This window comes from Anopheles ziemanni, chromosome 2 (assembly GCF_943734765.1).
Source record: "Anopheles ziemanni chromosome 2, idAnoZiCoDA_A2_x.2, whole genome shotgun sequence".
Lineage (NCBI taxonomy): Eukaryota > Metazoa > Arthropoda > Insecta > Diptera > Culicidae > Anopheles > Anopheles ziemanni.
In genome coordinates, this window is record NC_080705.1 from 29699892 (window position 1) to 29711536 (window position 11645).

Consider the following 11645-nt stretch of genomic DNA (forward strand, 5'->3'; position numbering starts at 1 on the left):
GAAGAATAATGAATTCAGAAATTTCAGAATTTTCGGAAAATTCGAAAGAATAATTCATTTCTACGAGTTGTTATATGCACGGATCAATCGATGAACCAAAATAAAAAAAACGATTTTGCATCTAGGAAGTAATTAATGTGTACTATGAATGTGTCATTTTAATCAAATTTTGATATTTTAATTTACTTAAGCACCAATACTCTTGCAATGAGACCAGAACAGTTCTAGGCTGCAGCAAACTGTCATTAATGATTCATCCACACACCACCGTACATGTAGTACACACTGGAAATGTTGTAATGCAGTATCGACCAACTCGCACCGAGCTTCAGGTGAACCGAGCCACAATCTTATCACTCTTATCAGACAGGTTCCCCCATCGACCTAGAGTACACGGCGTCGGAAATCGTTGAAGGCGACATTTCTGTGCCCTATTTTGTGGTGTATAGTAGACGTTCGGAACTCGGCTGAAGCTGGTTCGAAATAGGTATCCAGCTCAATATATCTAGTGGTCAGTGTCTGGGGATTTTCCTAGGTTAACCTTCAGCTCACAGAACTTCAACCAACAAAAAGCATCGCTATGGGTGAGTACAGCCACGAGAAGTCGGCGTCGTATAACGATCCATCGTTACTAACCCCCTTTGGACCGTGGCGCCTCCATAGCAGACCCACCGTCGTACGACCAGATCGACGGTTCAGCACCGGCCGGCCGCTATCCACACCAGCAACAACCGACAGCTGACCAATTCAAATCCGCTAACTTCCACACCCAGGAACCGCCATCGTTGCGTAAGTTCCGTTTCCATTGCGTTTCGTCTGCATCGGAGTAGCTGAAGAGGAGAAGTTCCGTTCTGTGTGTTTGTTCCGGTGGCGTCCTGTCCTTTGGTGTGGTGGCGTTCGCTAATTTCCAACTCTTCCACCCTACGACAAGTGGACGTGGAACGGCCGATCTGCTCGTACAGGCGGGTTTCCCAAAGATCTAACTATCTAACCATTAGAGACTTGTCGGTCTCCTCGTTATAGGGACTTCTTTGGACCCTGAAGAATACTCGTTTATCGGCCACAACGGTCGTGCGTTAACTGGATTACTTATTCTGTATGGTTTTAATATCCATCTTGCAGAGACGACGGTGATCATCACAAGCCCTCAAGTCGGACCGGACCCAACCACCATCAGCTGCCCTTCCTGCAGGGCCACGGTAGTGACGAGGATGGAGTATGAAACCACCACCAAGACGCACCTGTGCGCCGGCCTGCTGTGCCTGTTCCTCTGCTGGCCCTGCGCCTTCGTGCCCTACTGCTCGACAGCCTGTCGCGATGCGAACCACTACTGTCCGAACTGCGGCTCGTTCATTGGCACCTACAGGAAGTAGAAGAAGGACCAACCATCCCAGTGGTTTTGTTTGTGTTGTGTGTGTGGCTGTGTGTGCTCCGTTTTTATTTCCTGATTTGCGCTAATTGCGATAAGGGACGAACATGTAGAGGTGGCAAAAAACCCAGCACAAAATATGGTGCAAATCCGAATGAAATTGCGACAAACTTTGCCGATAAGATTGCGCGAACTGCTTATCAGTAAGGAAAGCCGGCCGATTACCGTCGCACCACGCAGATCAATAAGCAAGCGAGTGTGAACGAAACCGGTTTCCGGAATAACCAGCATGAAATTAAATTAGCATAGGAAGAATCAAATAAAAGTTTACGACTAATACAAGAAATTTGATTCAGTTTTATTATCTTTTCGGTTGAATCCGTATGTTTCGTATTGATTACTTAGAAATAAATGAAGTCACTTCAGATGTAACATTATCAACGTTTGAAATGAGAAACGAATAACATTTTTTAAAACTGTCATAAATATTAATAGATTTGTAGAAGCTTCAATAAATGCAGAATTTTACCCAAAAACATATATTTTCCATATTTTATTAATGTGATATGAATTCTTACCGATATACTAATGATTTAGTCCAGACACAAACCGCTTCGAGGAGCTTTTGTAGGGTTCCATCAATATCGATGCATAATCAATCGGTCCAACAATGTATTTAGTAAATAATATTTAAAGTAAATTGATATTTACTAAATATCAATTAAGAAAGGCGTTAACGAATGATGCTACGAATTATTGATACGGTCAACTTGGTGAAATATGACAGGCCTTCCAATATATTAATGTTTTACAGCAAGCTGAGGTAACGAAGTGAGTTATTTTAGCTATTGCCTGGATTAGTTGACATATTTGTTCGGTTCGGATACGCATCATGGCCAACCAGTAAGTCTTGGGTTGCCCTTCCCTGAAAGCAAGGAAATGGGTAACGAGGACAACGTGCCACGCAGAAATTGAATGGTTTGGTATGTAAATACATTTATTATGCAACTTTCACGCGTGATGAATGTCCATACAGTTCACTACATAATAGTAATAGTAATAACAATAATGATCGTTACCTCTCAAAAAAAGGTCCACTCTTACGCATACATACATACACGCATACACTCACAACCATATTCATTTCTCGTGCATCTCATTCACACTGGCTTTCTTTCGCTTTCTCCATCGCGTCTCCGATAACGGTAAACTCTGAACATGTACACATTGAAGGCCTCTCGGGGGTATTTTTATGGAAACCTTTCCCTACCCCTCTAAATACATGGCATCATTCATCGATGGCAGAGCGGGAGGGTAAGTAGTTACATCACAAAATGCCGGCACGAGCCGGCTGTAGTACGAATATGATCATAGTATTTTAAAACGTAATATAATAGTCTGACGATCTGCAGCTTCCGCACAAAAAAAAAAAAAAATGTAAGAAATCGGTTGCGTTGTTGGACTCCTAACCGCGGTACGTTCCGATGTAGGCACCGCAGTTCGGACAGTAGTGGTTGGCGTTCTTGCACGAGTCGATCACGTACGGGATCCAGAAGCATGGCCAGCATCTGCGGAACAAAGAATCCAAGGGAAATGGTAAATTTATGATCAATGATGTCGTCGGAGGGTACAATGTTGCGAGATCGTCCTCGTGAATGGGCGACTTATGATGCCATTGCCAGATGTCCATATGTTGATACTGCCCCATTTGGCAGCATGTTGAGCGAAGAGAGAGTTTCTTTGTTTTAGAGTCGGTACGAGTTTCATCAAGATCGTTTTGCCGACCGCTGATTGAGCGATTCGTTCGTTTTTCGTTTTATTTTCTACCCCGAGCATATTGTTGCTCCAAACATGTATTATAACCGTCACACATAAAGAATCATTCGAAAAGAATATTATCAAATGTATTCTACTGAATGTTACTCCAATATTCTTGAAGTAAACTAAAGTAATCGATGAACATTTCAGAACTTTATCCCAATTTTTAATTTTCAATTTTTCAATCCCATTTTCTTAGTAAAAGCAGAGGTATTTATAGGTAGGTCCTGCAAATATTCAATCCTAATCCATGTAGGCGGAGAAGTTTCTTCACCAAAAGTAAACATTTAGTTTGATCAACAAACATCGTTACCGGAAACTGTATGTTATTGTCTTAATGGATAGGATCAAATCTGAGAAATGAATCTTTTAAATTGGCTCTCTTTTAAAAATTCCATAAAAACATGTTTCAATGTTTGAATGCGTTTTGCAAATTGAAAAGTCCGCTCGATCGATAAAAGAACGTTTTGAAACAAACATCATATGCTAACGTGTGGCCATTAGTTGCCCACCGGTCTTGTGCCGTTAGCAACACCTAGTAATGTATTATCGGTATGGTTTTCCATTTAATAAACACAGACACAATTTGAGTTACACAGTAAAAAAAAAGAAAACCGGTGTCCAATCACATCAGCTGTCGATTTGGGCAACCTTGTGCCAACCCTTGATGACATTCGAGCCGCAGACCCATTTCCCCGCACAGCGTGTCATTTCCGCACCATAATCCATCAGCCATCCGATTAGGGGTCTTGGCGTTGTTTGGTGCAATACTGGCTGATTGATGGGGGCCATCAGGATAGACAGGCCGGGAAGTTTTTTTTCTCTCCATTTAATGAGGCTTTCCCAACCGTTGCTTTTATCCGACCCCAAACCCTCGTGTCGAACCGTTATTCGCCATTTTCCCCAACCTGGTATGGGCCATTCCATTTAACAAAGGGCCACATAAAGAATGCAACCATATGTGTCTGTGTGTGTGTGTTATCTTTTCTATCGCCTTCAACCTCGGTGGGTGATAGATAGCACGACAGCACTCAGCACGATTCCCGAATGGAAACGAATCGAATTGTAAATGGACCCGATTGTGTGGGCGATGAAGGAAGGAGGACGGTTTTCCTTTCCAACCGTCGCCGACTTATTTCCCTCGGTCGGCGGATGTTTTGCTGTGGCTGCCACTATGTAGCGCCCGTTGTATTGTTTGCATCCATTGCGATCGTCAAATAAAACACGCGCACGAATTCGATAAGATAAGATAACGGTGGCACAAAGCCATTTCTGCATGGAGATTCGCGGGAAGAAATGGAAAATTTGTTCGTTTCACAAATTGATGTAATATTTTTTAAATGCAGTCGTTGAATATTCCCGACATTTGGGACGAAAATGATGCATTCGTGGAAGATGTGTCACGGAAGTACCAAATCGGGCGTCTATTCACGACGCTGCATTTCCGTGTCGGTTTAGAACTGGCGAGTGTCACGTAATTTAAAAAAGCGTTATAACTGAAAATCCCCATGGCAGATAATGGTTAGTAATAAACAGGCTCGCACTGGCGACTCTTCCGGTTGTCGAGTGTTTCGCGTGTTATCGCTGGAAAAACTCTTAGAATCCGAACCGCAGCTCGAAAGCTGCAAATGCGCCAACAGTTCGAGTGCAAATTGCAAAACAAATGACGCACTATCGCAGACATAAAACGAAGAAGAGCAGGAACGAGGTGCTATTCGCACGAGTGAAGATGTTTATTTATCAAACCGATGGTCGTGTTGGATGTTGGGCAGGCCGTTTCTTCCTAGACCTACGTTTATGGGCCGTTCTGGTCGCTCCAAAGCGGAAAAGCCAGTTTACGCAAACACAGCCGCTCCGGTCGATCTTGTTTGCTAACGAGACGGCCATTAGAGGGATTAGTCACAGCAAGGTTTATTTTACACGTGCGTATCAAATAAAATTTCCCCAGAAAATAAACAGGTTAGAAAATTATCGTTTACCATCACTGAGGCGTTTGTATTGATATACAATTTTAATGTTTTAAATTTATCTCATTGTGTCTTCTACTTTCGTATGAAATACATTCCACCTCTATCCCTTAGAAACATTCAACTGATACAAATTGACACACACCGTTGTCTAAGTCACAAAACCCTTCGGCCAAAGAACTTGTTCGAGCTTCAGTTCATTGAGTTCCCTTCAACCGGTTTGCTGGTTGCGACCGTGACAGACGCGAGACCGGTCAGCGTTAGATCCGCCACCCCTCACAGCCCGGCACCGTTTTTTTTGCGCCATTCGGTGAAATATTTGTCAACCGAATGGCGGCCGGTTAGAACGTAAGTGTCAATAAAAATATCGACTGATCGCTGTCGAAGAATGGGGGTTGGGTTTTTTTCTCGCTTCCTGCAAGACGGTGTATTTTGTGAATCCGGTTTGTTTTTTTTGTCTTCAAACATTACCCTCTCCAAGCCGGAACTGAATGAAGTTCGATGAACTTGGGGGAAGGGATCAGAAGAGTATGGCGAGAAAATTGCACACGGGGGTCCCAAGCGGAGCAATACTTACATGAACAGACAGAGCAGTCCGGCGGCGATGTGCGTTTTGGTCGAGGTTTCGTAGTCCAGCCGGGTCACCACGTGCTTGGTGCAGGACGGGCACACCATCGAGGCCGGATCGGGACCCACCTGAGGCCGGGTGACGACTGGCGAAGGAGAGAAAAAAAATTGCTTACTCCACGAAAACCGAACCCGACAAGGGGGCAAATGGTGAGCATCTTACCTTGCACGTACGTCGTCGGAGCGACCTGTGGTGGTGGGATCACGTTGGAGTTGGCATCGTAGGGTGGCGGGGGCGCTGGATGCGCATAGTTCGGTGGCTGCGGATGAGGGTAACCGGAGGCCATCGGTGGGGGCACCTGGCCCGGGTAGGGTGCTGACTGGGGAGGGTATGGCGGCTGGGTGAGTCCCTCCGCTTCGGCACCTTTTCCACCGGAATGCATCGTGTCGACTAGGCGTGTGCGTGTGTGGCTCACTTGGAACTCACAAACAAATTATAAAATATTCTATAATCAAGAAAGAAAAGGTAAAATTTATTCAACCGTCGGTTTTTTTAACCATTGCTTAGGATCTATTTATAAAATAGAAGGATAAGTGAAAAGAGCATTTGCGGACGCCGGAAACCAAATGGGGGTTGATTTTGAGTTTTCCTCCACTTAGATTTTCCGCAGAAAACGAGAGTCTATTTTTATGCGTGTTTATGTTCGGCCTAACCAACACACTCGTCAAACACACAGGAGTTGTGCACTTAGGTGAACCGCGAAGAACAAAACACTTGTTCAAACACTTGAGATGAACGATGGAATTTCCTTTCGCATACACTCATCGGAAAGTTTAAATGACTTAAATTCATATCGTTGGTCGAAACGTTACCAACGCTAGAAAAAGGGGTTGGGCTATGGAGAATTCAATTTCAGGCTGGTGGAAAATCTAAACGAACTGTCTTTCTTGCACATGCACAACAATCGAAACTTCACAAACACACTCACAGCCACACGACCGGCCACTTTCACCACCCCCGGGTTTTTGGCGAAACGGGAAAAACTAAACGTCACGTTCCGGGTGCACCGGTTCGGTTGCCGGGCGAGGGTTCACTTTCCCTTTTCTCTGCTGTCTCTCCAACGGGGTTGTTTGAAATGCTTCGGCCGAGTTTGTGTTTGCGAGTTTTTCCATGCACCGGAGATTCAGTCACGACTCGTACCTGTTGCACTGCGAGGGTGCGCACGGGGTTGCACACTTCCGTTTTCCGTCCACTGGGCGTACTCGGCCTGTTTTTCACCCCCGGTTATCGGTAGGGAGGGTTTTTGCACACGCTAACTTTCGTCGTCTGGCGCGGTTGAATGTTCGGCGTTTACTGACGCCGCGCCGCATCCGTCGACGCTGAAGTACCTGATGTGTGGAACTTGACCACCACCACCACCAAATGGGGGGGCCGGTTGGCCGTGCGTTGGTAGTGGTGCCGGTGTCGGCTCACAATGGGGCACAGTTGGGTAGACCGCAATGGTGTGTCTTAAGATGGGAGGAATTAATTCCTATTTCTTTCACGATTTTTAGGGGTGGTTTGCCAGCTACTCTATTTTTATTTAGTTCCTTCGATGAATGATTGAAATTAGCACAAATTTAGTATAAATTTCCTCCTTAGAGATTTAATCGTTCTGGATGGAAAAGTTTTCAATTTAATCTTAAAATTTTCACAAAACAACCATAGTGTTGTAATGTAGTTTACTTGTTTCTATCGTTACTTTCATTGAATCTTAACGCACTATTTCAGACCTATCTATAAGGTTGAAAATTGCGTATCATAGGGATATATTTTAAAGAATTTTAAAATCCATTTTGAGAGATAGTTTATAACTTTATGGCGTGCTTAAGTTTAGTGTTGTAAAACTCAAATTAACACACAAAATTGACTATTTATAAATTATTTGGTCGTCGTTTGCCAAACTTCGCAATTAGAAAGAAATAGTTAGACTATATATTGTGACCGTTTTTTGAGAAAACAAACATGAGAAATATTTTTTAAGTCGCACCAAATTAGTAAAAAAAAATCAAAAAATTTTTATCATAAGTAAAAAAAACGACTCGACCCAGGGACTCCCGGTTTACCGATGGTTACTTTCATTTAACCTTCCCTCATCCGAGTGGAATAACAATGTGCCACGAATGTATAATTGTTATAGGGGTTTTGAAGTAGGAAAAAAAGGTTTGTTATCGCCAATGTACATATAATGCGGCTGTATGGTAGTGTTTGAATAAAACGACACTCGACTATTGTGGACACGGGGTGATGCAGGAGAGTCGGCTTAAAACTACACTCGAACGAAGGCTCCTCGGATGGGGGGGGTGGTTTGATAAGAAAGATAACAACTTTACACCGGGTATTAATGCACTGGGAAAACATTTCGTTCGTTGCAGTATACATGTATATAGTCATAGGAAAAACTATTTCCACTTCGTGCTAGGTTCAATGGCAACAGAAATCGATACGCCCGTGCAACGTGGCGTACCAGTCGCGCAAATTACCAGCAAACGTAATATTCGTAAAAGTCCCCTGGACGATTATTATCACTGTTTTATGCTACCGTGACATGCAAGCTATCAAACGTGGGTATGTTATTAAGGTGTGTTGTTTGGAGTGTGATTTTTTGGTTTCACACTTTGCAAAAAGCGTATGGTGTTTTAATCTATCAGCCTACTTCATTTCCGTTAAAATGATTTCATGCAAACTTTTAGAGTAGCTAGTAAAATTATAATCTGCCTCACGATTCCTAGAAGCGGTGACCAAATAAAACAAAAACATAGCTGATTATTCCAGGCAAAGCAGGCATCTAAAAAGCGGCATACCATTTGCAAAAGCTAGTCTCAGATGCTTTATCACCAGCCACAAAATGTAGCGCATCAGTTCAAGGTTCGCTGGCGTTTGGCTATGGTAGATCATAAACAATCCGCGGGCCGCGTTGTTTAGAATACACTTCCAGGGACATACCGGACCGCAAGCTATTCGTCTGCTTCATCATCGAATGCCTTATCAAGAGTGCTTATTGCTCGATGGTAGCTTAACACTACAAGCTGATAAGCCTGAGACGATGAGTGTCGTTGCCTGACGCGTGTTTCGTGATGTGAATCATTTCATTCTTTACATTTATTTTTTATTCCCATAGTGTAATAGTGTGGTAAATAAGCCTTTAGTTGACGGGACAAAATTCACCGTATAGAGTTTTGATTCAGAATGCCGACGCTTGCACTTCGGCTGTTTCATCAACACTAGAGAACACGTGCATCGAGTGGCCTTACATTGACGTCAGTGTTAGAGGAAGAAGAAGTGATAGAAAGAAGAGAGAGGAGAGGGGCCTTTCAAGTACGGCCCCGTCTCGCGCCATTGCCCATCCATCAAGCAGCTTCGATCTCATTACTCATTTCACTCTACTTACTTGGTGGACGTAGGGAAAATGTTAGGGCTATCCCTTGGGAGGGCCATCATTCAGCACCATTTTTTTGTCCCGTTTTCAATCCACAAGATGATATTTTTATTTTTACGATCGCTTGGCTCGATTTGTGTGCGTCATAAAAGCTGGTTGATCGTGATCCGTCCATTCTTGTTTGGAGTCGTTTTTTTTGCTCCCCAACCCAAAATCAAACACGGTAATTCGGTATGAAATAATGGTAATTTTTTATGCTCTTTGGTGTTTTGGTGGTTTTTATTTCCTGCAACACCGCCACTTGCATTGTGTTGTCTGGTTTTATTTCGTTCTGTTCAGTACTTATTTACCTCTTCTAAACAAGTGCCCTTTGACGAGTCAAGGGCATTTGAGAATTGTTTTGGCGTTTTGCTGGTAATTGAAACGGATTTTACCACTTTGTATTATACTATTAAAACATGCCAAATTTTAATGTAGTCATCAAGTGGTTAAACCTCCATGAAATTGTGTCCCTCAAATGGGGTAATTTAATTGTGGGCCTTTTAAAAATCATTTTAGCAAAAGGAAACGGTTTTTTTTCAGAACCCTGCTTGCTAAATGTTGAAATTTGTTTGGATCAGCAAAAAATATGGTTATAATCTCAACAATTTTCTCATTTTATTACGTGCGCGCTAGACGTATTTGCTGACGCGGCCAAAGGGATAAACGCTGGTTGGATAAGCTTCGTCAAAAAGAGCCCCCGTTAGACACTACTTCTAGACATATTCTTTCCTCTTCTTCTACCGTTAAATACGTCAGAAGCCTGTAGCTAATGACGATTAGATTAGCCGAGATTGGTGCACCCTAACCAGCGCCTCGAGGCCTCAATCCGATAAGTAGATTGATGCCACTCACGACGCTGACCGTGGCGATCGTTACGGGCAGTCGAATTGATCTTGACGCCGCTGCATCGTGTTGCATAATCGGTTGCATCGGTCGTACGTGCTAGCGAGCTGCATCTGGCCGAGGTCAGCAGATTGTCAACAGCTGCGCCGTAGCGCGTTTGCATAGGCCAGTGGAAAGAAAAGGAAACCACCAGTGAAGCCATCGGTCAATACTCCATCTCTCCGGTACCCCTCGCAAATACGGCAACTGGTTGGATTCTGTAACGGGTTTCCGAGCGGTGGTTTTGCTCGCAAGACAAGACCGGTTTTCCCGGTCGCTCCAAAAACGGCGGGGCAACGTGCACTTGCACTTTCGTTTTCAACGGTGCCGGTGTTGAGGGTCGTATAGTGGTTTTCGCACAAGAGAAGTAACCAACCGATATGCGACACGGCCAGTAACATACCGTCTTCTAATGAGTTGATGCTAGTTTATTTATTCTAGACGCTAAGTATGTAGAATGAGATGAAACTAATTGTCGATAAATCAAGTTAAAAATAGCTAGAATTAAAAACAAAAGTCACCAGGTTAACGAGCTAAAAATATAAATATGCACATACCTCGTCGTCGTTTATAATTTTTTTTGTCCTCTTTCCCAGCTCTTTCGCGACTAAACTGCAATGTATCAACCGACGATAGTCTGAGTTAAATTATCGGTTCGTTTCGTTCGGTGACGTTGAAGTCTCTCGGGCTAGTAAAGCCTGCGTGGCTGTGTGCGTCCCTTTTCCGACGGGGTCCACGATGGATTACGCTTTGCACACGAGCAATGACCAGCCTTGGGCCGAATTATGGTTAGATCTAGTTCGTGATTTAAGGAAAGCAAAGAACTTGCCGGACCGTCGGTGATCGGATTGCATGAGCGATTTTCGATTTTCCCACACACTCTATCGCAAACCGGCAAATCGTGGGGCAGCCCGTCAAACGCATGCGATAATTTTGAGTGCACTAGAATTATGTACCGTAGTCGTATGTGCGATTTTAATGTGCAATGCGATGAGAAACGAGTGAGAAACGGCGACTGAGTAAGATCAATTGATTTCAGAGATGTTTGTGTTTGTATAACACAATCTTCAAATCGGTGTTCGCTTTGATTTCATTAAATCTATATTTATTAGTTCCTCTCCGAGACTCGTTGCGATCGGACGCACTTTTACCAAAACAGAGTGTTAAAAAAAGTGCAAAAGCAAGCCACATCATGGCTGCTTCGAGAAGCACCCTGCGGGTGGATTTCTCGAAGCTCCCCAAAAGGCCGTCCTTGATGGAGGCCACAACCCTCGCCATGACCAAGCTGCTTCTAAGCAGCTCTTCAATCGTTTCAATCCGGACGAAGCCGGCATCCCACTTCCTTCACATCCGAGTGAAGGACCAGAGCCTTGCTCTAAGAACCGTCGAGGAGAACGACGGCAAGCATTCTCTCGAATGCGACAGGAAGAAATTCCCGATCCCGATCGTAATGGTCGACAATTCCGTGGTCATCAAAATCCACGACCTGTCCGAGGACATCACGGACAGATGCATTACGGATTTCTTTGCTCGCTACGGAGAAGTCCGGTCAATCCGAGCCGGAGTATGGGCGAAGCCATA

At 43.9% G+C, this 11645-nt stretch overlaps 2 protein-coding genes across 2 annotated transcripts; one reads left to right on the top strand and one right to left on the bottom strand.

Moving 5' to 3' along the window:
- The first annotated feature begins 580 nt into the window (after positions 1 to 580).
- On the top strand, positions 581 to 1373 carry LOC131293346 (lipopolysaccharide-induced tumor necrosis factor-alpha factor homolog). Its single transcript, XM_058321426.1, has 3 exons — positions 581 to 584; positions 664 to 789; positions 1123 to 1373. The coding sequence occupies exons 1-3, from the start codon at positions 581 to 583 to the stop codon at positions 1371 to 1373; spliced, it is 381 nt and encodes a 126-aa protein (XP_058177409.1).
- A 1461-nt stretch (positions 1374 to 2834) lies between these two features.
- On the bottom strand, positions 2835 to 6164 carry LOC131281272 (lipopolysaccharide-induced tumor necrosis factor-alpha factor homolog). The gene is made up of 3 exons (XM_058310547.1): positions 5945 to 6164; positions 5732 to 5867; positions 2835 to 2937 (listed from the first exon to the last, which is right to left on the bottom strand). Exons 1-3 carry the CDS (start codon positions 6162 to 6164, stop codon positions 2835 to 2837), a joined length of 459 nt encoding a protein of 152 aa, XP_058166530.1.
- Between the last annotated feature and the right edge of the window lie 5481 nt (positions 6165 to 11645).